At 48.8% G+C, this 25009-nt stretch overlaps 1 protein-coding gene across 1 annotated transcript in view; it reads right to left on the minus strand.

Annotated features, from left to right (window-relative positions):
• The window catches only part of LOC144941615 (actin-related protein 2/3 complex subunit 1A-like), a 42327-nt gene extending 20879 nt beyond the window's left edge, over positions 1 to 21448 (minus strand). Inside the window, exons 1-4 of the mRNA XM_078867977.1 lie at positions 21431 to 21448; positions 3563 to 3666; positions 3271 to 3358; positions 1280 to 1387 (exon numbers count right to left, since the gene is read on the minus strand). Coding sequence (XP_078724103.1) covers positions 1280 to 1387; positions 3271 to 3334 — 172 coding nt within the window. The 5' untranslated portion in view covers positions 3335 to 3358; positions 3563 to 3666; positions 21431 to 21448. The remainder of the gene's footprint in view (positions 1 to 1279; positions 1388 to 3270; positions 3359 to 3562; positions 3667 to 21430) is intronic.
• Positions 21449 to 25009: the final 3561 nt, after the last annotated feature.

The raw sequence follows: 25009 nt of genomic DNA on the forward strand, positions 1-25009 counted from the left end.
AGAATTAGGGGTAACCCCACACTTTATCTCACCGCATGCAACCTGCCCCGTCGACTGTGGTTGTGCCCATTTATACTGCTGCGTGGACAGGTGCAGAGACACTTAAGAAACTTGCGCCTCTTGTTTCAACTGCTGCGACCCGAGATTGAACCGGTGACTTCTGGGATTGCGAGTCACGTGTGCTGACCATTATCATCACAACAGCAGCAGCATCTTGAAAAGTGCGCAATCGGTAATAACCGCAGGACGCGTCACGACCGTGGGGCCATCGGAGAGCGGCACCGCCAGGGGGGGCGCGCCTCGTCCGGCAGGGTCAGGACGCCTCGTTGACCCCCTTTTGGCGCAGGTGGGCGTGTCGTTCTTTTAGCACTGGTGGGTGTGTCGTTCTTTTAGCACTGGTGGGTGTGTCGTTCTTTTAGCACTGGTGGGCGTGTCGTTCTTTTAGCACTGGTGGGCGTGTCGTTCTTTTAGCACTGGTGGGCGTGTCGTTCTTTTAGCACAGGTTGGTGCGTCCAAGCTTTTGCGTGACTCTCTGAGGAATCCTGCTGGTGTTGTATGTGGCAAGACTTTAAATTAATGGCAATCTTTCGTTCACGTTCGATCATCTTTATGGGCAATCGCCATTGCGCCCCCCCCCCCCCGTTTTGAGACCGACGAAGGAACGGACGAGGCAGAGTTGATTGCAATTCGCGTTGTTAAGCAGGGTCCCGAAGCGTTAACAACTGAATTGGCCTCATCTGAACGATGTGGAATGCAGAAGGGTTCACTTGCTCGACGCGGTCGCTCAGCTACTACTGCACGTTTCCTTTGCGGGCAGTGCTATTGGCGTTTTTGCCGTGTTGTGTTGTCATTCCGAAGCAGCGTCAGGCCAATACGACGCATTCTGATAGCCTCAAAGGGGCTAAGCGATCCACCGCAGCGATTAGCCGGAGTTAACCCGCTAATATTCTGTGACCATGAAATGCTAGCGCCATCTATTGCAAGAAGTCATTACTTTATACTCTTTGGTTCTTTCGGTAAAGTCACGTAGCTAGAAATAAAATCAAAACAAATCACGACGTTTCGATCGCAACACAAGCGATCTTCATCAGGTGGGACAACCACAGCAAGAAAATGCCGAAGTCGTCGAGAAAGCTGCCGTGGCAAGAGATTTTTAGAGAGAGGGAGAGTTATTACTTTAACTAATTAATTATTAGACGAAGATTGGTCAGAGCCGACTTTGTTGAGCCTCAGCGAAGCTGCCCCCCCCCTCCCGCGGAGTGCATCATGCGAGCGGTACCCGTGACGCGGCCGCTGTGCTCTGTGAGCTCGTCCACCTTGATCCAGCCCGTGCCGCCGCTGCGCTGGTAGATGTGCACACTCTCGCTGTTGGGACTCAACGCCACCTCTGTGTGAGGGGGGCCGGGTGGGGGGCAGTTGGGGGGACAGGTGGGTGGGTCGGGGGGTTAACCGGGGACGGCAGCAATGATGACAACAGCCGCAGTGCAATGATGATGGATTTGGAGGCCTTTCGCCAGTATCAAGATGTACGATGATGATGATGTGAGAAGACACGATGATGATGATGGAGGTGGTAGTGGTGGTTGTCCTTTCTTAGGTGCTCGCCAACAGCACTTGCCCCAACAGTCTGGTCATACTATAGGGGCCGTCCATAAATGACGTCACGCGATTTTGGACGAATTTTGACCCCCCCCCCCCTAGTCACACGGCGTCACAAAAAGTCAGATCCCCCCTCAAATATGACGTCACAAAGCTCTGCCCCCCCCCCCCCAAAAAAAAACATGCCTAAAATGTCAAATCGCTTTAAACTATTGTAGTGCGTATTTAATGTGGCGCTGCACTCTGATGTTGTAGGAGAAAACATTTATTAAAAAGTCGATTGAATTAAGTAGAACGTGTTGTCTATATTTATCTAAAGTTGCGCATTTCGATGTGACGTCACATTTCTCACCCCCCCCCCCCCCCCCGTCGTAACACATCGTCACAAATGTCTGACACCCCCCCCCCCTAGGTGCGTGACGTCATTTAGGGACGGTCCCATAGGTGAATATTTGTCTTGCGAGAGTAGTTCGTGTCGTCGTTGGCGCGCTGCGTTATGAACGTGGTGACGGGAGTTTGAGTGGCGTTCACGGTCAATATCAGCAACGGACATTTGAACAGGTCGTGGGCCTCCCATAAGGCTGCTCGCAAACAATCGCCACCTGACGTCTCAACACTCTGCATGGCTCGATGTTTGTAGAGCAGTGGCGCAGTGGTTCGTGCACTGCGCTACGCATCCGGCGAACCGAGTTCGACCACTCCGCTCACAGTTAAAGTGGCGAAAATTTGAATCGCTCCTCGGCCTCCCCTAGATCGACTCAACCTGAACACGCGTGTCTGGTGCGATGGGTGAAACACAAGAACGAGAGAGACACAGGTGGTTGTGACCAACCCACCTCCTCGTGTGCCGTGTTGGCCTTCATCGGTGCTCGCTGACAGCACTTGCCCCAACATTGTGATGTTATCTTCCTTGCCTGGTATGCAGGAGGTCGGGAGTTCGATCCCAACCCTGACGCCTGCTGTATATTTGGGATTTGTGTGTCTCTCTGGTCCTCGTCCTCAGGGTTTTCCCTCCACATTTAGAAACGTGCGTTTAGATTATTTTACTGCTTTACATTTGTACGTGATAAGCCACTTCGCTGGGCTACAGTTTGTGGCCAGGTTGCTTCTGAAAAAGAAGCTAATAGCTCAGTGGGCTTTACCTGGTAAGATAAAACAACATTGTTTAGTTTGATTTCTATATATTTTGTAAAGTTATTTGTCTACCTTTCTTATACTTTCCACTCATATCGTGTGTTTGTATTGTTTGTTGTTGTATCGTTCTGACCCGGCGCGACTGGATGTCTGTGAAAAAGAGCTTTATAATCTAGATTCGAAGTTTTCGTGACCGCAGGGATCCATACTCTTTGGTTCTTTCGGTAATGTCACGTAGGTGAAAAATAAAATAAATTAAATCACGACGTTTCGATTGCAACACAAGCAACCACAGCAAGAACATTTTTTTTGCTGAAAAACCATGGCAACATTTTTTCTTGCTCTGGTTTTCCCACCTGATGATGATTGCTTGTGTTGTAATCGAAACGTCGTGATTTAATTTATTGTATTTTATACCTATGTGACTTTACCGAAAGAACCAAAGAGTAAAGAGCTTTATAGCTCATCGGATTCTTCCAGTATGAATAAATATTATGATTCTACACGGGGGACCTTTGTCTGTGTGTGTGTACGTACGTGAGCGGTCTCCGTTCCATGCATAGCACGTGATGGGCTCCAGTTGCAGGCTGTAGAGCGACATTCCTCTTCTGGAAACTGCTCACCCCTGGAGGCAAAATAAAACAACAAGCGACGCGACCCAACGAAATACGTTCACCCCCCCCCGCCGCTCTCCGCAACGTTTCCACTCTCGGCGCGCGAGTTGAACGGAAATCGTGAGGCCCGCTCGCAAGTGCGTCCAACGCAAACACCAGGGGAGGAGGCTAGAAAGAGAAAACAAACAGACTCGGTGGATATCACGCGCGCTCACGCAGATGTTCGGAGCGCAGTCTGTTCCTCCTTGCGACCGCGTTCTTTTTCCCAGACTTTCTTGGCCGTGTGGCGGTGGGAGCGATGACTTTCCTTGTGGCTCTCCTGGGTGTGTGGGGAGGAGGGTGTGTGGGGAGGAGGGTGGGTGGGGAGGAGAGTGTGGGATAGGCGAGAGGAGAGAGTATGTCTGTCTGTGTGTCAACTCCACCCCAACACAAAACGTGCACAGACCTGTCCGATGGAATCTGTGGATTGTGTCCCTGTACAGCCCCTACGTACCCCCAGGGATGGCCACTTGGGTCAGCTCCGATTAAATCTCCACCAATCTGCCCCACCGCGTTGGAGCTTGGCAAGTAAAGAAAGTTGAGCCTGGTTATCACTTTTATTTGATGCTGCTGTTGCGTTGACAGTGGTGTACAAGCAGAACTAACACAAAACTAAACTCGACACATACATGAATAACACCATGAATAACACTGTGGCCTTAAAATAAACAAATATAATAGGCGACATATTCTTAGGTTTTTTTCGGTAAAGTCACGTAGGTAAAACATAAAAATTAATCAAAGTAAAATAAAATAAAAATCACTACGTTTCGGAGGCAACACAAGCTTCCGTCTTCAGGTGGAACCGTCACAGCCACGACAGCTTACTTGATACAGCTGTCGTGGCTGTGACGGTTCCATCTGAAGACGGAAGCTTGTGTTGCCTCCGAAACGTCGTGATTTTTATTTTATTTTACTTTGATTAATTTTAATGTTTTACCTACGTGACTTTACCGAAAAAACCTAAGAATATGAATGCTTGCAGTCACGAAAGCTTCAAATCTAGAAATAATAGGCGACGTTTCTGGCAATGACCCTCCTTCATAGGACATGCACATTATATATATGACATTTGATATTAAAGCAGTGTTCTTGACGAATGTTTTGAGTTTGCTCTCGATATCATTTGGGTGGGTGACCACGAGGGCTTGCAAGGTGTTGCAGCTCACAGTATGGGGGCTGTTCTTTGGAATAATACCGATGCATTATGAAATGCCTATGCATTATTCTAAAGGGCAGCCTGTGTTCTATGGGAGGCGGAGCTTTTCGCAGCCTGGCTCCGCGTTTATGGACATTCTCGTTCTCGGTCCATTGTGGAGTTTGAGTCTGTAACGCTTTTTTAAATCTCGTCTTATAACTCAGCTGCTTTTACAACAGACGTTCTCCGTAACTTAGGATTTTGGTAAAAAAAAAACCTGAGATATTCTTGGGCGAATTTCGTGATTTAAAAACGGATTCATTATTGTTATTATCTAACTCGGCGACCTGCACTGGACGCCTAACCACAGCTTACAGCAGCGGCGAGCCGTGTCACAAACCCGCCCTGATCGCCACGATGCACTCTGGTCAAACAACCGCAATGACTTACAGAGGTGGGGAATGGATCTTCACCCGGCAATAGATCTAAACAAAACACTCATGATCAATAACAGACTAAACCAATTTTATTTCACTAGTTAAGGCCAACTGAGCCACATATCTCTTTTTTCCAGAAGCGACCTGGCCACAAATGATAGCTTAACGAAGTTGCTTATCATGTGGACATTTATCGGAGCTAAATACTCTTAAAACATGTTTATAATTGCGGAGGGAAAACCCAGAGAAAAATCCACGCGACCACGGGTAGACAAACACGCAAACTCCAAATATACCGGTGTCAGGGTCAGAATCGAACCCACGACCTCCTGAATACCAGGCGAGGTAGTTAACATCTCGCCACCGTGCTCCCATCTTGACACTCCTGACGAAATCATCTGGCTCAATCCCCTCAATGTAATACGATAGTTGTTGCTATACAAGCAACATCGGACACACGAAGAAGAATAGAGTATTATAATTTGTTGCATTCATCACTTTCCCCGATGTCGCTTCCCTGCCGAATTAGACGCTACGTGGAATAAGAAACCAATCTGTAATTGACGCGCCAGGCGGCAATTTCAATCGCACATGAGCCTGATGAACTATTGTGCTTAATTTCTCACCGCATGGAATTATCTGCACAGCTGCAGGTTTCAAATGCGCGTGTGCGCGCGTAATTGCCTCGCAGATCCCGTACGGGTTGAGGGGCGCTCCATTGAGCAAATTGATGGATTGTCTTTCATTGCATGTATGCAGCTGCAGCTCACAATTAACATCTAGGCCGGATTAGGTTTAATGGGGGGCCCGAGGCTATTATAGAGTTTTGGGTGAGGGGGGGGGCTCCTTTGTACTCCTTCCCTGGACTGGATTACGAACATCCACGCCCGATGCCAAACACTCCATCGCTATTTGCCTTCGAGATTGCAGTTCTGTTTTTGAACGTGATACACGAACTTGGAAATCCGATTCAAAGGTGAAATAAACAAAACGAGTGTTGTCGGCACCCAACTGATAGTGTTGCACATAGTGGAGGCATGGATTTAATTACCAAATTACATATAGGATGTGTCATAGTGCTACTGTTGTATATTTTAAACTGATATGAAACAGTACATTTTTGGGGGTGGGCGGGGGGGGGGGCGCGGGGGGGGGGGCGCAGCCCCTCAAAATATGAAGCCTCCAAAGCCGAAAGCCCTGGCGTGGCGTCATGCGTGGCGTCATGCGTGGCGTCATGCGTGGCGTCATGCGTGGCGTCATGCGTGGCGTCATGCGTGGCGTCATGCGTGGCGTCATGCGTGGCGTCATGCGTGGCGTCATGCGTGGCGTCATGCGTGGCGTCATGCGTGGCGTCATGCGTGGCGTCATGCGTGGCGTCATGCGTGGCGTCATGCGTGGCGTCATGCGTGGCGTCATGCGTGGCGTCATGCGTGGCGTCATGCGTGGCGTCATGCGTGGCGTCATGCGTGGCGTCATGCGTGGCGTCATGCGTGGCGTCATGCGTGGCGTCATGCGTGGCGTCATGCGTGGCGTCATGCGTGGCGTCATGCGTGGCGTCATGCGTGGCGTCATGCGTGGCGTCATGCGTGGCGTCATGCGTGGCGTCATGCGTGGCGTCATGCGTGGCGTCATGCGTGGCGTCATGCGTGGCGTCATGCGTGGCGTCATGCGTGGCGTCATGCGTGGCGTCATGCGTGGCGTCATGCGTGGCGTCATGCGTGGCGTCATGCGTGGCGTCATGCGTGGCGTCATGCGTGGCGTCATGCGTGGCGTCATGCGTGGCGTCATGCGTGGCGTCATGCGTGGCGTCATGCGTGGCGTCATGCGTGGCGTCATGCGTGGCGTCATGCGTGGCGTCATGCGTGGCGTCATGCGTGGCGTCATGCGTGGCGTCATGCGTGGCGTCATGCGTGGCGTCATGCGTGGCGTCATGCGTGGCGTCATGCGTGGCGTCATGCGTGGCGTCATGCGTGGCGTCATGCGTGGCGTCATGCGTGGCGTCATGCGTGGCGTCATGCGTGGCGTCATGCGTGGCGTCATGCGTGGCGTCATGCGTGGCGTCATGCGTGGCGTCATGCGTGGCGTCATGCGTGGCGTCATGCGTGGCGTCATGCGTGGCGTCATGCGTGGCGTCATGCGTGGCGTGCCATCTTCACTATCCCCGTCTTCGCCTAGTCCAACCACGTGACGTGGCGTGCTTTATGGAAATTCTCCCAAACGTCCATTCGCGATTCGCAAATGGCAGTGAGGCGGTGGTCACCAAGCTTGTTGTTGTGCCCGCACTGCGGGGTCAGGTGCGGGCCTCTCGCCAATACAAATTCGCCTTCGAATGGAGTTGGAGGGGGGAAGTTGTTTTTGTAGCTTTGTGTTTGGAGGCATTGCTCACCCTTGTGCTGCTTTGAATTATCGGGCGATACGCGGTGGAGTGACGCACAACCCAACACAAGTTACTGAACGACTCGAGGAGGTCCGATGAGATTGCATGCCAAGAGCAGCATTCGCTGGGACATGCGTGTCATTTTTTGAACATTTGATACCCGGTCAAATATGAATTCCTGCAGTCCCGGAAGCTTTATGTCAATATATTTTTGTTTGCTCACAAGCCCCACGGGAAGCGATGGGAATTAAGCTTGGACAAGACAAGGATGCACCCAGGCCAACGATCCCGCAACCTTCTCTCAGTTCCCTTATCCCAGACCCCCACTTGCACGCAAAAATACATCTGCGTAATTCTACCCCAACGCAAATACACTTGAAATGAAAACAGCAACACTACGCCATGTTGCTTTAGCAACTGTAAGCACGCGTATTTTTTGGTAAGTTTAACATTACTCTTCTGTGGGAAATGTATCAGGATCTTCCTGTCGAATGGACTCACTGCCTCTTGCCACGTGAATGTGGAATTTCCACCACTGGAACAAAGCCGTCATCGGAGGTGGGACATCGTTTTAACGCTCGTTCGCGCAGGAAGAGAGTTTGACTTTAACATGCAAAATATAAAAGTACAGCCCTCCAATTGCTGCCTCGTGCCACTGCTGGCGAAAAGGGCCTCCTCTACAGGGAGTTCTAGAGCCACTCAAGAGGCGGGGTATTTATTTGGCCTACTCTTCCACACTCGCCACGCGTCTTGAAAGAGGTGGTTGCAACACAACTTGACCTCACCACGCGTGACCTACCGATCGGCTAACTGGCATGTACCCATTTATTCTTGCGATGGGTGGACATAGGCAGAGGAATTTAAACAAAAACAAAACCTGCCCACTGATTCAGCTGTCGCGCAGTGTGATGTCCTTAGTGCTGACCATGGCACCACGGCGACTTTTTGTGTGCATCTTCAACTTAGTTCGCACCGTGAGTAGCCAACGCCACCTGCGATTCGCACGGTTGGCTACGTACGGAGAGAAAAATAGTCCAACATAATCGGAGGTGCGGGGGAAGGACAACAAACTAAACACAAAAACACTGTTCTAAAGACATGCGTTTTCAATAGCCTCTTGTGTTGTTGATAAAAAACACACATTAACTTTGATGCAACTTGTCTTGCCGTTGCTAAAACTGTATTTTGTAATCAATGTCAACGCGAATACATGATTCGGTAAAGTCGTTTCAGGAGGGTCCTGCTTCATGAAGATGTTTGACCTGTAACTGTAAAATGAATGAGAGCTTGGCTTAGTTTGGGACGAAAAACCCAGAACCAGAGGAAAAAACCCCCACAGATCCAGCACAACACGAGCAGGAGGGGTTACCACTCAGCACCACCATCTCCTCGCCACACCTCTCACCAGGCACTCCTGCAACATCTGGCAAGCCTCGGCGTTGGTCACCCACACGAGTACCATTCGCATGCAATCTTGAGTTACAGGTCGTGCAAATGCGAAAGCTTCTCAAGACGCTGCAGACGAAAACAAATTGCGGCGCGACCCTGCCAAGCCGTGTTCTCGATTCGGAGAACAGCTGGCAGATGCCTCCGCATCTAAAACGTACCCATTCAGGGAGCCTGCAGAAATGTAACACTGACAACTAACATCCTCTTTGGTTTTTTCGGTAAAGTCACGTAGGTGAAAATAAAATAAAAATGAAAAACAACTAAATTAAATCACGACGTTTCGGAGGCAACTTCCGTCTTCAGGTGGAACTGTTACGACCAAAATCACTGTAGCAAGTGAAGAGAGCTAATAGAGATACGCGATTATATAGGGTAAGAGGGGGGGGAGGAGCCAAGGTAGGGGGGGTAGGGGCGCCGTGTGGAGTCGGGGTTAAGCTGAGTTAAGCCGGCGTGTGAAACTTCAAATCTAGAAGTAACATCCTGAAGAGAGAGAGAGAACATCCTTCAAAAAGTATACTGCATCACGAATAATTGTACCTTTTTATTAAAGCAATGCATGCTGAATAAATACATCCTTAGAAAAAAACACTGCCCCCAACAATCCGGCAAAATCGCTCCTTGATCGGGCACATTCACGGCCATTTGGTTGCAGTCGCGGCTTCTGATCGACCATCGCCTCCAGTGCGCTGATGTCGCTGCTTGCTGTCATCCTCGGAACTCTTCAATCGGAGTGTGTATTCAGCAGAGGTGGGACAAAGTCATTGTTATGCAAGTCCAAGTCGAGTCGCAAGTCATCAAATTCATGACTCGAGTCTGACTCGAGTCCAAGTCACATGACTCGAGTCCACACCTCTGGTATTCAGAACACGTGAAGAACCCTGAGCGAGGAGGTCTATTTTTGCTTCAAAGGGTGGCCTTGCTTTGCCGTTAAAGCCTATAGTTTCGGTTGCCATGGATGTTTTGCGGTGAAGCGGGTTTTTGTCTCTCTCTTTTCGTTTAATCGCAAATGTAACCATTTAGAAACGCGCGTTTAGATGATTTAGATGCTTCGGCTGCTATAAATTTCCACATGGCAAGCCACGTTTCTTTCTTTTGTCGATTTTTTTTGTTGCCGCTGGAATAATTTTAGTTTAAGATGTGTTTTTGTTTGAATGCAGAGGAAATTCGCGCTGACAGGAGTTAATTTTTCCAAATGAGGGTTGAGGCTTGGACGTATTTCTTCCCTTCCTTGAACTATTGACCTAAAAAATAATATCGGTAGCACCCCGGGTGAATACTATTAAGATTGTTTCTTGGAGCATTTAATTCTCGACTTCAAATATGTATGATAGCGATATCAGGGTGGTATATATTTACTGTATACTATGTTTAACAGAGAATATAACTGTATAATTACGAGACAACCACAGTCCATAAATATGAAGTGTGTCTATAAAGCAGACGTTATGTACGCGAAGGTTTCTGCTAATGGTGCATTCTGGTAAAAAAAATCCCACCCCATGTGGGGCTGATTGATTGGGTTTCCTGCTTTGCTCACATGATCGTGTTTTCATTGATACATTTTTTACGTGTGATATTGATAGGTTTGCGCCGATCCTGGGAGATCATGCTCATGAAACCTGTGGAAATAAATCAACAAAAAACCACAGGGTGTGCGGCCGGGACCTTTCTTTATTCATAATAAGGGTTTTTGGGTTAAATCGCGTTATTTATAAATGTTTCGCAACCCTCCACCACCCAATACGGCCAATCAATACTCGCAGTCAAAATGCAATTTGTTTGCATTTTGACTGCAAGTATTGTGGTTAATGCAGACATGGATCTTCGTAAAAAGGTTTCAGTTTTGTTGCCAGAAAAAAATGGGAAAACTCCTTTTATTAATACCCAATGTGTAGGCGGTGCAGGTACACTCGCAAACGTACACCTGTGCATGTACAGCCCTTTCGTCATCCCACATCCGGGTAAGATTAACACGATTCATCCGCAGGAAATGGCAGTGGTGGCCTTTTTTTGGACGTCGGTGAAAGGTCATAGAGCGGGAAATCGTCGCTCAATCGGGCCATCAGTCTGGCTTGAGGATTGTGTGCCATGAAGGTCCACTGCGTAACATATCTGCAAGCTCGCTGCTTGCAGATATGTGCGACGGGAGTAAATGGTTAATGCGGCAAATGACCCTGCAGCGTATGGAGTTCATGTGGAATAAAATTCACGTTCGCATCCTTGACCATGTACTGTTGTAGTAGTAGTAGTGGCTGTTGAGATGATGAATGCAATTGGGCAATTACCCTTCCACGGGGTAATGGCTCTCTTCACTGCTTTCTCTCTCACATCACGATCCGAACTCTCCACCCCACCTCCTTTCCCTTAGATCCCATCCCTGCTTCTATTTTGCCTCCACTCATCCCTCTTATCATTCCCTACCCCTAGTCTCTCTGCAGTGGTGATGGTCCTCATTAGTATCACCATAATTAATTGTGATCGTCATCACCGCCACCACCATCATCAAAATATCAATATTACGACCCCCACCACTCCATATCATCGTAAATTCCGCCAACACATGCCACCGTCATCTTTGCTACCACTATCTCACCACCACCATCAATCATCATGACTTTGCAAACTGAGATAATTTCTGCCATCATCATCATTATCATTACAGATCACCACAATCATCGTAATTATATCATCACCACCGCATCACCACCATCATAATTATCGTTGTTATGATTATCTCCATCACAATCACCATCGCTATCATTGTTATCATACCACTAAATGCTAACCACTTCTACCATCAGCATCATGATTACCACCGGGACCACCACCACTATCAACAGCAGCTTTCCACAATACAAATATAGTGACATAAATGGGGTCACTATGGCGTTTAGCGCCAGCGACCGTCACAAGAGTGGAGCTGTGCGTCTTGGGCCTCTCTCGGGCACCAGAGTGGGCATGCCATGGAAGCGGGCCCTAGGGGGCTTAGTCCGGTTGACAGTGAGAGAGAGAGTTGAGGACAGGACAGTCTGGGTGACCCCGAGAGGGCACGTGACCAGATGAGGTGGCAAGAGGGGCCAAAAATGGGGAGAGCGGGACACGTGACGTAGGGGCCAGAGTCTTCGGGAAGGATCTGGAAGGGGGCGTGGCCAAGGGCAGAGCCTGGCCACGCTGCGGCCGAATAAGGCCGAGTCCCGATCGGGGATGTTCTCTGGAATCAACCCTCGGCGCTACATCTATCCCATATTCGGTCTCCGCTCGGCATCGTGGGTCAGTCAGGAGGTTACTGACTGACCCGGTTATGTAGTTACCCTGTTGGGGTCTAGTTAGCGTGTGTGGGGTCGTCCATAAATGACGTCACGCGATTTTGGACCCCCCCCCTCGTCACACGGAGTCACAAAAAGTCAGACCCCCCCCTCAAATATGACGTCACATAGCTCTGTCCCCCCCCTCCCCAAACAAATTAAACATGCTTCAAATTTCAAATCGCTTTCAACTATTGTAGTGCGTATTTAATGCGGCGCTGCACTCTGATGTTGTAGGAGAAAACATTTATTAAAAAGTCTATTCAATTAAGTAGAACGTGTTGTCTATATTTATTTAAAGTTGCGCATTTTTTCGTGACGTCACATTTCTCAACCCCCCCCCCCCCTCGTCACACATCGTCACAAATGTCTGACCCCCCCCCCCCCCTAGGTGCGTGACGTCATTTATGGACGGCCCCTGTACGTTTATGTAGTTAGCCCTGTTGGGGCTGTGTAATAAAAGTGTGTTGCCTCCGTGAAGAACACCACCCAAATAATCCATCACGAGTCAATCAATCCATCAAAACTTGATTTATGTATGGGCACCTTTATAAAAACCAAGGCCCCTATGCGTAAATTCTGATTGAGTGCAGACTGAAGGGAAAACGTATCGGTCTCACCGAGTAGCAGACTGGCCGTCGGTGCTGCTATCCTAGCGAGCATGGCTATTCACGTTGCCTGCAGACTTCTCGCTTGCCTTGGCCACGTCGAGACCGTGATGCAGGGGAGAGTCTCGCTATACACGCAGTGCATCGTACGCACGTGCGCTGGACTTCTTTCACACCGCACGTAGCCGACCGTGCTCGTCGTGGCAAAGACAACCCCGAGATGCGATGTCCATTTGTAGCCGTGACGGTGCCAGTCTTTATTTAAGCATCGTGTTTATTTTCTTGGTTCTTTCGGTAAAGTCACGTAGAAGGGAAATAATAAAAATAAAATAATAAAATAATTCTCACGACGTTTCGGCCACAACGCAAGCAGCCGTCCTCAGGTGAAGAACAAGCAGCCGTCCTCAGGTGAAGAACAGGTCTGTCGGAAAGACCTGTTCTTCACCTGAGGACGGCTGCTTGCGTTGTGGCCGAAACGTCGTGAGAATTATTTTATTATGTTTTATTTTTATTATTTTATTACTTTCCTTCTACGTGACTTTACTGAAAGAACCAAGAAGATCGTCGTCATCGTCGTCAGTCGTTATCTGTCTACTGATGAAGGCCTCCCCACGCCATTACCACATGTCGCGGTCATGTAACGCCACTGGCACTCCATCTCGCTTCTGTTGCATGAATTGGTTTTATCGCTCCGTCACCAGGATGTGTTCCCTCGTCCGGCTTCCATTCACTCGTCTTGTCCATTGTCCGTCATCCACTCTCGCGACGAGGTGCTCTTCCCAAGTCCACTTACTTTGTTTTACCAATGGATGTGATCTTAGATTTGAAGCTTTCGTGACTGCAACGATTCATACTCTTTGGTTTTTTCGGTAAAGTCACGTAGGTAAAAAAGAAAAGAAAAAAAATGAAAACAACTAAATTAAAGCACGACGTTTCGGGCGCAATACAAGCGTCCTTCTTCAGGTGGGGACAACGTAGCGAAAGCACAACCGCTTGAGTGTGACACACTTACACACTTAAGCGGTTGTGCTTTCGCTACGTTGTCCCCACCTGAAGAAGGACGCTTGTGTTGCGCCCGAAATGTCGTGATTTAATTTAGTTTTCATTTATTTTATTTGATTGTTTACCTATGTGACTTTACCGACAAAACCAAAGAGAATAAATGTGATGTCTCATATTTCCACTCTGTCGCCGAATCACGTGCTCCTCTTCCTGTCTCTCGGTGCAATTTTTGAGCGGGCATCTCTACCCTCCTTTGATCACTTTTCGGCTTTTGTTAAAAATAAATAAAAAATACCAACACATGGAGAAGGCCACCCAAAAAGGCAAAGACACATCAATGCATTTAGGATACTCTGTATCGCAATAGCCAGTGGTCGATATTAACGATGGAATGGCAACCAGGAGAGGTGGCATGCCCGAGAGGATGTCCACTGTGGAGATGGAGCAATGAAATCTGCTCTGGTGTAGCTAGAGGGATGTTTTGCATCACGAGACGGTAACAGCTTGCGGAGGCCTCCATCCAGCAGTGGATAGATTCTGAAGGTGGTGGTGGTGATGACACGGCATCATGCTTGAACATCTGTAACTTAAAATGCATCCGTTGGATCCAATGGCAAAGAGACAAAGGCGTAGAAGGGCAGACCCACCCATGACAATGAGGCACTTGATTGCATAAGAAAGGCAGTGGATGAAGGTCACGGTTACTCTGAAAATGCACGGTGACAACACACCTGCTCAGAAATCCATTCTGGAGCTCAGCCACCGCACACTCAGCCCAAATGACATCTCAATTCCATTCGACTTCATTCAGCCGGGCGATGACTTCAGTTGCGCCCAGTGTGTGACGATGCAGCTCCAGCGCCATTGTACTGGGCAAATGAGCGCGCAAATGACCATGCAGATGGCTGGCCAGACGACCGGCTAATTGACCGAGCAAATGAGCAGTTACGTGAACGCCGAAGTCAGATCCTGGTGAGAGAGTTATGGGAATCCCTAACGAACCTTTCAAACCTTCCGTAAAAAATAAATAAATCGTAGTAATAATGTAGCAATGCTAAATAAATGAACACCTTCAAAACCCCCGGCATGAAAATAAATTAAAATTAATAAGTCTTGTCATGAAGCTTGGGAGGCACCCAAATTCAAGCCGCTGCTCACATCACCTCCCGTCCGGCGGCACACACGTGGGAACATCGGTGAGAGGTTTATTCCCAACCATTTCCGTTCGTATTATCCATTTAGCCGAGCAATCGAACACGTTTATGATCGATAGAGTGATCAATTACCGAAGTAATCGGACACGACCCCTGCAGTCACGTCAACGCATGTGCACATGTATGAGCGGTCCACCAAACCCGCATCGGAAACACCGAAAACGCGGGCGTGGAACACAATCGCTGCTGTGACGTCAGTTAGCCAAATCCGTCGATGCTTTCGTCTGTATCTTGACAACCTCTGGTCATCTCTATGGATCTTACCCTGAAGCCACTGGAGCGCGGCAAATCAAAGATTCGATATCCACGCAGAGACCACTTTCTTCCCATCGCCCTCCTGGGCCGGGCAGATAAGTGGTTAACAAAGCGACACGGGCTGACATAAATTGTAATGCCGCTCCGTCACCGGGCACCTTGGATTACAAGCGTCTGTGTCTGTGCGTGTGAGAAGCTATGGTATGCAGCGGCTATAATGCCATCTCGCAGACATGCACGCACATTGAACGTGATGCACGAAGACAAAATCCCCCGTAAAGCCTTTAACGGACTGTCGGGGCAAGTGCTCTGAGCGATGTAGCACCTATGAATGCCGGCACGGCACACGCGAGGGTGGGTTGCCAACATCTGTACTGTACGATTGCCAAATGTCTATGCCACCCACTTTCTCCAACTCGCACTGACCAGCGTGGTGAAGTATGGTTAAATAGCCCCCCGCCCCCCGCAGCGAGGTTTCCCATCCAGCAGTAGATAGTATACGTGTGTGTACACGCTGATACGTGGCACGTGCATTCACACAAACAATCGTAACCGCCAAGTATTGTTTTTCGCTTCTGCTGGTAAAGTGTCTGCCGAGTGCGAGAGACTGGCACGAGGTCGGCACGCACCGCGTGTCCGCCTCTCCGTCTCCGCCTCTGCGTGTCCGGCTCACGACGCCTCTGCTCCACGCGAGCTCCAGCGGCACCGATCCGCGTCTCGCTCGAGACACGACCAACACCGGACAGCGACGCGCATGCAACGTGATCTCATTATTATGATTCGTCTTCCTGGCATTTACCCCCCTCGCGTGGGGTCAGGCCTCCTGTTCTCATGTTTCTCCCCTCGTTCCCGTCCGGGGCCATCACCTCCACGTCCACTCCACATTCCTTCACTTGCTGGCTCACCACGTGGAACCAGCGCTCCATAGGCTCTGCCTCTTGGTCTTCACCAATGGCGCTTCCATGTGCATCACCTTCGTCTTCCGATGTGGGGGTCCCTCTCTTCTTCCGATTCGTCCTCCACGCCCACCTGAGCGGAATTTTTGTTCCGCTTGGCTGTGAAGGGCATAGCCCCGAAGCATGGCGTGGGGGGAGGGGCGGCTGTAGCACCTCCCTCACCCACTCCCAAGCCCCTTTCTAAATGATTAGCAAGTCACGGACTGTGCCAAGTCTTTGAAAGCCCTCCCCGTGAGATGAGGTCCCACGGCTGATACCGTTACCGTTTTGTGAGCCCAGAGGCCCGTCTCGCTTATGGCAACGTGATGCGTTCGCCTTAATCATTTTTCCAAAACCGCACGTCCGAAAAAGGGAGCTAACGATTAAAAGCCGACTGTCGTAATGGCTGTAAGTGGCTCGGCTATTGTTAGGACGATCGATGGAGCTATTCTTATTTGCGGGCTGTTAACAACACACACACACCCCTGTGTTGGCCAGCTGTACAAGAAGATCCTCACGCGACGTCCCGATTATATCTGCCCCGTATGCAACTGTTAGGTCACAGGATCGTGATTGATGGCAGCGGCTAGGGGAGGCATTCGTCCAGCAGTGGATTGACCATGGCTGATGATGATGATGTTGTTGTTGTTGTGAGTAATTGGAGTGAAGGAGTGGGTGTGAAGGAAAATAAACACGGTGTTTTAAACAAAACAACTGGCACAGTCACGGGGTAAAAATGGACGTGGAATCTTAGTTGGTTGTCCTTCCCAAGCACCAGCGATTAACACGGTTGGCTCGGTACGGTGTGAAAGAAGCCCAACATACGATGCACTGCGTGACTACGATGATAAAGGCACGCTTGCTTGATCGCGGCAGAAGTCCGTGGAATGAGAAATTGAGTAACTGGGCGACAACACACGCATATATGTATTTATTTATTTTCGTTGAGGTGGGAATCGACAAAGGCTGGATTCGCATTTCGATTAAATGGCTGAAACTCATCCCACGTTGGAGACGCGACCGAGCGGATGCGTGTTGGTCACTTGTGGCAGAGGTTCGCCGTTCGAATCCGGCAGGCCGCTCTGGTTAACACCGCGGATGTGTTAACCACCTCCGACGAGCATGGTTGGCTACGTACGGTGTGGAAGAAGTTCAAAATGCGTACGTACAACCATCAAATACGCAACCCGCTCTGCTTCACAGCGGATGCCAAAGATTTCGTGACGCCATTGAAAAAAGAATAGGCCATTACGTGTCGCCGTCAGTGTCCACATTTGTGTGAAATTAGACGAACGCCTCCGCAAATTACTCAATCGGCAAACCGCACAGCAATCGTCGTTTTGTCCCGTCCCCCCCCGCTGCGAAAGTTTAGCAGGACGATCGTGACAATGTCGAGAGACGTGTGGCGAGGTTTTCCTGGGCAAACAAGCGGCGTAAACCACACACACTACATATTGCCTTGGCTATCCGCAGTGCTGCACCTGATTGTTGACGATGACGGCATCGGCAGGTTTCAAGAAAATTGCGCGAGAACGTGAACATTGACCGAGACGCGCAAATTGGACCCCACGATTTAAATTCTAGTCACGTCGTGCGTTGATTAACACACATCAATGTCATATTTTACAGAGACGGTCATTACGTTCTCAGTGCCGTTTGTATAAAATGTCTCATTAAACGGTGTCTATAGTCAGCCTTGAATGTATTTATTCGGGGAAAACCTCACCGAGTCTCAATGCCCTATGTCAAGCAGAGTGTTCCAGTGGCATGTTTCAGCAATTCGTGTTTAAGCGACTTTTACTCATGCAGATGACAACGCGAGTACCGATAGAAAACTCGCCAGGCATACGTAGGGATGACACTATTAGGGCCATACAGACGGGTTCACCAAGCCTGTCCGGGCCAGGTCAGCGACTTTGGGATTTTCACAAATCTCCACATGAACCTCCAATGCTTGCCACCACACCCAAATCAAATGAAATGTGATGTGGGCGAGAAGCACATTGCATCAACTGGATATCCATCTAGATGTCCATCTACCGGACATCTGTGACAAAGAACTTTATAGCTAATCGGATTTATCTAGTAGAAATACATATTTTGGTTCTGATTAAGAGCATAACGAAATTGGTACATAGGTTTTCGCAGACAATTTTAGGATTACTTTTTTTTGGTAACGCGATCACGTACTAAACTGGCCGAATTATTGTAGTGAAACCTTCCACGACTCTGCATAGCCAAATATTACATTGCCCATGCTTCCGATCCGAAGAAACTTTGTTGCAGTTTCAAGTGCAACGTCGTATCTGTTTACTCAATATGGTCGTGGGAATTATGATTCGATTTACCGGCGAGCTGAAATAACAGCACGTTAAGTGCTTTGTGCGAAGTGACAATCAAGTTTGTTTTGCTCCGTCGGGTGGTGGAAATATTCACAGTGGACATTTGGCCACGTCGATACGGGACTCTTAACCCCCCCCAAAAAAAAAACTATCACGAATAATACATCATGTTAATTCTACTTGGGGTAGTTTCTGAGATGATACGAGATCGGACGCAGCTGCAAGGAATGTAATACTTCGCTTTGATGCAACATTGATCAAATGTTTTTGAAATATTTTAGATTCCTCGCGTGATACTCTTGTTTGGAATTGTTTTCGTTCCGATTACCTTACTTGATTGCTGCACTTCGTTGTATTTATTTAGCTTTTGTCATTTTGATGCAAAACATTATAATGTAGACGCTATGAGGTGCAATCAATTCGTGGATCTCAGAGCGCCATGCGTGTAAAGGGGGGAGCGATAAACGAGAGAAGTTACCGGGGAGAGAGAGGCAGATATGGAACGAGAGAGAGAGAGATCTTTCGCGATGCTTGTGGGCTACGGCCACAAACCACGTCCGCGTAAAACATGGCAGCAACAGATGCGGATACGTGATTATGGTGAATATGATGCACAAATGGAACATTTAAAATTCAACTGTGGTCACCACCCAGAACAAAACCATGGGAGGTCGATTCACAAATACGAAGGAGGAGGTGTCATCGTAGCGATTATGCACCATCCCCTACCGCTCCTAACGCAATCGTCTGGCTGGGCAAACCACCTCGATGTCTAGATTTGAAGCTTTCGTGACTGCAAGGATTCACACTCTTAGTTCTTTCGGTAAAGTCACGTAGGTAAAAAATGAAATTAAAATAAAAAAAATTTAAAACTATAAAATCACGACGTTTCGGAGGCAACACAAGCTTCCGTCTTCAGGTGAAACTGTCACAGCAAAAAAATCTGTATCAAGTGGAGAGAAGTCCCGAAAAAACCTCGATGTCACATTATAGCCGCTGCTCTCCATCAACATCAGCCCGCAGCACGGACGAGAAGACTCTCGCCAATGAGACTCATCCCGGTTTAACAACAAAAAATGAATTTGATGCCGCCAGCGCACGCGACGCGCGTTCTATTGATTTGGTGGCGCGAGGCTTTTTCTGAGCCGCACCAGAGAGACCACGCGACGGGCGCGCAGTCGATGCCGCGTGATGGATACGTGACGGCTCGCGCGCCTCCTCCGTGAACTCCCTGCTCCAAAATCGCTGGAGCGCGCCGCCCATTCATAACCTCGCTCGCGCATAATCGAAACTCTCACAGTATTTACGAGGACATTTATTCGCGGTTGAGTACACACGTACACGAGGGAGGGAGGGAGGGGAGGGGAGAAATTACAAGCAGGTAGGCAGGTAGGCAGGGAGGAAGGGAGGCGAGAAATTACAAGCAGCAGTGCTCAGAAGATTGAAGCGGGCTGCTGTTAAGCTCTCCGATGAGCTTTTTGCGGTTGAACCGCGCGAGCTGTTCGGCACGACGCCACGCGGCCTGGTGGGTCACGCGTTTGCCGCTTGTCGCAGAAGATCACGGTTTGAATCCAAGCGGCCGCCCTGATCAATACTTGCGGGTGTATTAACCGCAAACAGTACTACGCGCTGTCTGCTTCACGGTGGACGCGAAAGAGCACGTGGCGTCGTTTGCAAAGCGTACATCCATTTTTCGATTGAACGCTTTCGTGACTGCAGGGATTCATATTCTTGGTTCTTTCGGTAAAGTCACGTAGAAGGGAAATAATAAAATAATAAAAAGAAAACAATACATTCTCACGAAGTTTTGATTGCAACACAAGCAATCATCATCAGGTGTGAAAACCACGGCAATAAAATTAGAAAAACCGCCATATAATTTTCTTGCTGTGGATTTCACACCTGATGATTGCTTGTGTTGCAATCGAAACGTCGTGAGAATTGTATTGTTTTATATTTGTATTATTTTATTATTTCCCTTCTACGTGACTTTACCGAAAGAACCAAGAATAGTAAATCCATTGTGCGCCGACGTCGCAGTCAGAATATTCCGCACTTTGAAAAATTACCTGCAAGTTACTCCGTTGCAAACATAGATGGGCAATCGTCGCAGCCTCCTGCAATAGCTTCCTGTATAAAAAGAGTCGTGAGACTGAGGGAGGCTTTCCTGGGTAAACAAACAGCGTAGTGGTAGTAATAATGTTCGACGTTTTGCTCCACGTGCAGAATCAGAAGTTGATTTCCCAAGTAAGAGCCCATTGAGCTATAAAGCTCCTTGTCAAGGGCGACTCGGCTGGCAAACAACATCAACGCATTTCACAATTACAGATTTGACAAAAACAAACATCATAATAGCAATTATGCTGTTGATTGCATTCACACTGGGATCATAAGAGGGCGAAACTACACGACCGCAAAATGCCCAGTGTCGTTGTACGTGCAACGTTAAGCAACTCAATTTACCAGTAAATTGTTCTATTCACAGAACATCATGAACTTTAATTAACTTGTGGAATTCCTCTAGAATTATGGGCAAAGATCTCCGCGGTGAGGTCCTAAAGACAAACAGAGACATCATGGAGAGAGGCAGACACCAAAAAGAGAGACAAAGAGAAAGAGAGAGCCGTAGAAGCATACACACACATCCAGGGCCATTGATAAAGACAAAGAAACACATATAGAGAGACACAGAGAGAGACATGCATGGAGAGAGAGACATGCATGGAGAGAGTAATTGAGGAAATGCAGGGCTATCAATAAATATAGACAGACAGACCCAGAGAAAGAGACACGGAAACATGTTCACCGAAGTAGAGAGACATAATGAGAGAGACGGAGAAACACATGTGTAAATACACATAGACCTACACAGAGAGAGAGACACACACACAGAAAGACAAACGGAAAGCCGAAGTGAGAGACGCACACAGTGTGCAAGAGAAAGAGAGACACACACACGGCCCCACAAAATAAACAACTCACCCCGTCTTCCTCGCTGCCATCCCTCGAGTAATAATTCTGGCCGCTCACACGACCCCTGACTTCACACCCTGTGAACACGGTTGCTGACTCAGACCGAGCTGTTGTCTGAGAATTGAAGGCGCGCTTCACATGAGCCACAGTGCGTGGAGTTCTCAATGTCTGGGAGGGTGGGGAGGAGGAGCAGGGGGGTGGGGGGGTGCGCCGTGCTCTATCAACGGAGTCGTTTCGTGGAAGGAATTCGCAATTTGCAGCTCCCGTAGGTTGTGCGGACAATTTAATTGGGTAGTGCCGTTGCAGCCTACTGCCTACCCGTGATAAGACCGGGTCAGATAAGGGCTGCCCTTCCCAGTGCGGTTGTTCCACTAACGTATGCCCCACTGAGCGTGGAGGGTCTCCACATTTTTGCGCAGACTAAACCCGGGACATATTTTTCAGTCAGCCTAAATCTATCCGAATGCTGCAGTATCGTGTAATGAAATTCAACGCATCGCCGGTACCAGACCTCGGTACAAGTCAATTCCTGCCACCCCAAAAACAGATACCAAGTCCCGGACTGTCCTGGTAAAACACGATTAGGTGGCATCCCTATGTGTGTGCATGGGGGAGCGGTGGCCCAGCAGTTAGCGCATTGTGCTACGAACCCGACCACGTGAGTTCGAGTCCCGTCCACGACCAACACCAGTGACGGTTATCTAAACCGGTCCTGGCCTTCCCTTAGGTCGACTCAGCCTCAATTGAGTACCCTGGTGTGGTGTGAAAATATCGCTACGAGGGAGAGAGAGATAAAGGCGGCCCGGCGTGGTGCTGGCCACCCATTCTCTCGTGTGCTGTGCCGGCCTGGATAGGTGCTCGCTTTACAGCACTTATCACAAAAGTCTGTTAAGCTTACCCGGGGAATCTTTGTCTTTGTGTGCGTGCGTGTGTGTGGGGGTTTTTGAGGATGGGGGAGAAAAGTGGTGCAGCGGTTTCCGCATTGCGATGTGAACCCAGTGACACGAGATTGATTCTCAAACGTAGTTTTGGAGACCCGGGACACAAATACTAGACGAGGCTCTTCGAGGCCTCCTCTGATCCGAGACCTCGGAGCCAAAAGGCCTCCCACCCCACCCGCCCTTAACCCCCCCCCCCCCCTTCTCTCTGCCGTCCTGAATATTGTACCTGGTGCAGAGTGAGAATACCACCTATGGTGGAAACAAAGGTGGTCAGGCGTTATGGTGGTCACATGCGCCTCCTATTGTCATTTGCGGTTCTCCGTTGGTGCTCACCTGATAGCGATGTAAGCTTGCTAGGGGGGTCTTGTCTCTGTGTTGGGGCAAAGTTGGCAGGGAGTTGGGTGTGATGGTCCACTGCTGAATGAAGGCCTCGCCACGCTATGCAGGTTGTGTGGGGTCAATTCACCAGACAATCGCACTGTCAGTGCACGCTGGTGAAGGTTGGGAGCGTATAAGTGAGTTCATGGAAGTCCAATACAACTGATTGTTTGAAAAAAAGTCTCGTGTTGTAGCTTAGTTTGCTGCGCCACCATCTAGCAACGTGCCACAGCTGCCCACGGCAACTTGGCGTTCAAGATGGTCATCAATCCAAGCACACGAGCCAGGCTCAAAGCACGCTTAGCTTCTCAGATCTACCCGCACCTCCAATGAGCACGGTTGGCTGCGTACCTTAGTTCACCATACATACGTGCAGATCACCTTTTTTGAAACCGTGTCTTAGAACCTCCGCTGGAGGGTCCGGTGGTGGGGAGGGCGGGATGAGGAGGGCAGAGGTCAGATCTCATTGAGGCCGTGTGTGCACCGATCCACAGGCATTCGTACTTCCAGCGGAACCCTAAGCAATGGTCCCGGTGTATGCGAACCCTCGAGGACATCACGGCGATGGTTTTGCGCTGTTCCGACATGAGATGTGCACCGGGAGCGCACTGGTCGTCAATCATTGCGGCTCATTTCTCGCGCCAAGGACGGTAATACAGCCGGTCTGCACCGACAATGAAGTGGCACACGTTCAGATCGTTCCGCATTTATTTACTTTATTCATTTGATTGTTCGGGGCAAGCATTACTCTAAGGGTTCTTCATCATACCCTTGTCATTTGAAGGTATTTTTTGTTATACGTTTCATACATTTCATGGGGGTGGAGTTGCGGGAAAGTGGTTTAGCGCAATGCCACCGATCTACGCATTGATTGAGATTCAAACCGAGGTCACCAAGGTTCGTGGCGCAGTGCGTTAATCACTGTCCCACCTCTCCGCCGCAAAGAACGAACGAGCAGTTAAACTCCACGGGCAAATACTGACGGCCTGAGACGACAACGATCCATTGCATGACTACACACAATTAGGCCTGGTGCCAAGGGGGTTGGGGCAGTTCCACTCGGAATGGCAAATGCTACCATTATCCAACATGGGCAGAGAACACTTGGCATATGTACCGCATGTTGCATAAACACTCAATATGCATTATAACATTCCGTAGCTGTTTCATTTCACAGGTGTGTTTTTTTCTTTCTGAAATGGTGAAACGTACTACAGTGCTCTTCTTGAGTTACCTTTTTCTCACAGAAAGCAGCCATCACAGAGACGGTTGTTATGTAACTTGTTTTGATCGAAAGAAAAAATGCTCCAAATATATAATTAGCATTTTTCACCCTGGAGTAAGAGAGATAAGTTTCGAAAAGGTCGTTTGAGGGGGATTTCAGATATTTTAAAGGACAATTTGGAATATTTTTCAGGTTTCTGAATCGCTTTACACGACTCACTCATGCAAATAGGATTCCGTGCTAACAACCGTGACGTGAACCGATGCCACGTGACTCCACTTTTGGTGGGAAAAGGCACGGATGCGACATCATAGTGAGCTTTCGCGACAAATATTATGATTCATAATTGACTTTTAGATCAGATCGCATGAGTAAAATGTGTGTCAAAACACCCTCCTCCACCCGACACAGCCAACTAATGAAGTTGTCCCGTGAACAAGCGTGCCTCAGCACACAGGTGTGTCGGAGACTAATCCACGCACATTTAACGGGTACGGACGTTCACTGATAGTTGCAACCAGCATCAATTGGACAGTTGTCAAAGAATATGACAATGTCCTCCAGTCTTTGGCTTTAAATAGGTGGCTGTGTCGGGTGGAGCATGTATACGACACACTTTACTTGCGCAAGCTCACCTCGAAACATTGAGTCGTAATCAGTGACGTCACATCCGGTTTTAGAATCTATTCGAAACGTGGACAACAAAAACATTCGGATCGTCTAAAAAGTCATAACCAGGTCAGATGTTTTAGTTGTTTTTAGGGCATTTCCGAAGCGCATCCCAACTGAGCGCTCACCAATTAAGCCATATCTGGGCCAATGGCTTAGAGGGCTAATAAACACTTCACCAAACCACGATAGCTTCATCAATTCACACATTCGCATCATCCCCACACGCTGTGCGTTTCATAGTGCAACGATTCCCACCGATGGTGAATAGATATGTGCAATTTCACGAACGGTTTAATTATAAACGGGCCTTCCTGTCAGCAGTGGCGTGAACACGTTATTGCAGGGCTGCACCTTTACCGTGTGTAATTTATA

The sequence above is a fragment of the Lampetra fluviatilis genome, chromosome 1 (assembly GCF_964198595.1).
Source record: "Lampetra fluviatilis chromosome 1, kcLamFluv1.1, whole genome shotgun sequence".
Taxonomy (NCBI): Eukaryota; Metazoa; Chordata; class Hyperoartia; order Petromyzontiformes; family Petromyzontidae; genus Lampetra; species Lampetra fluviatilis.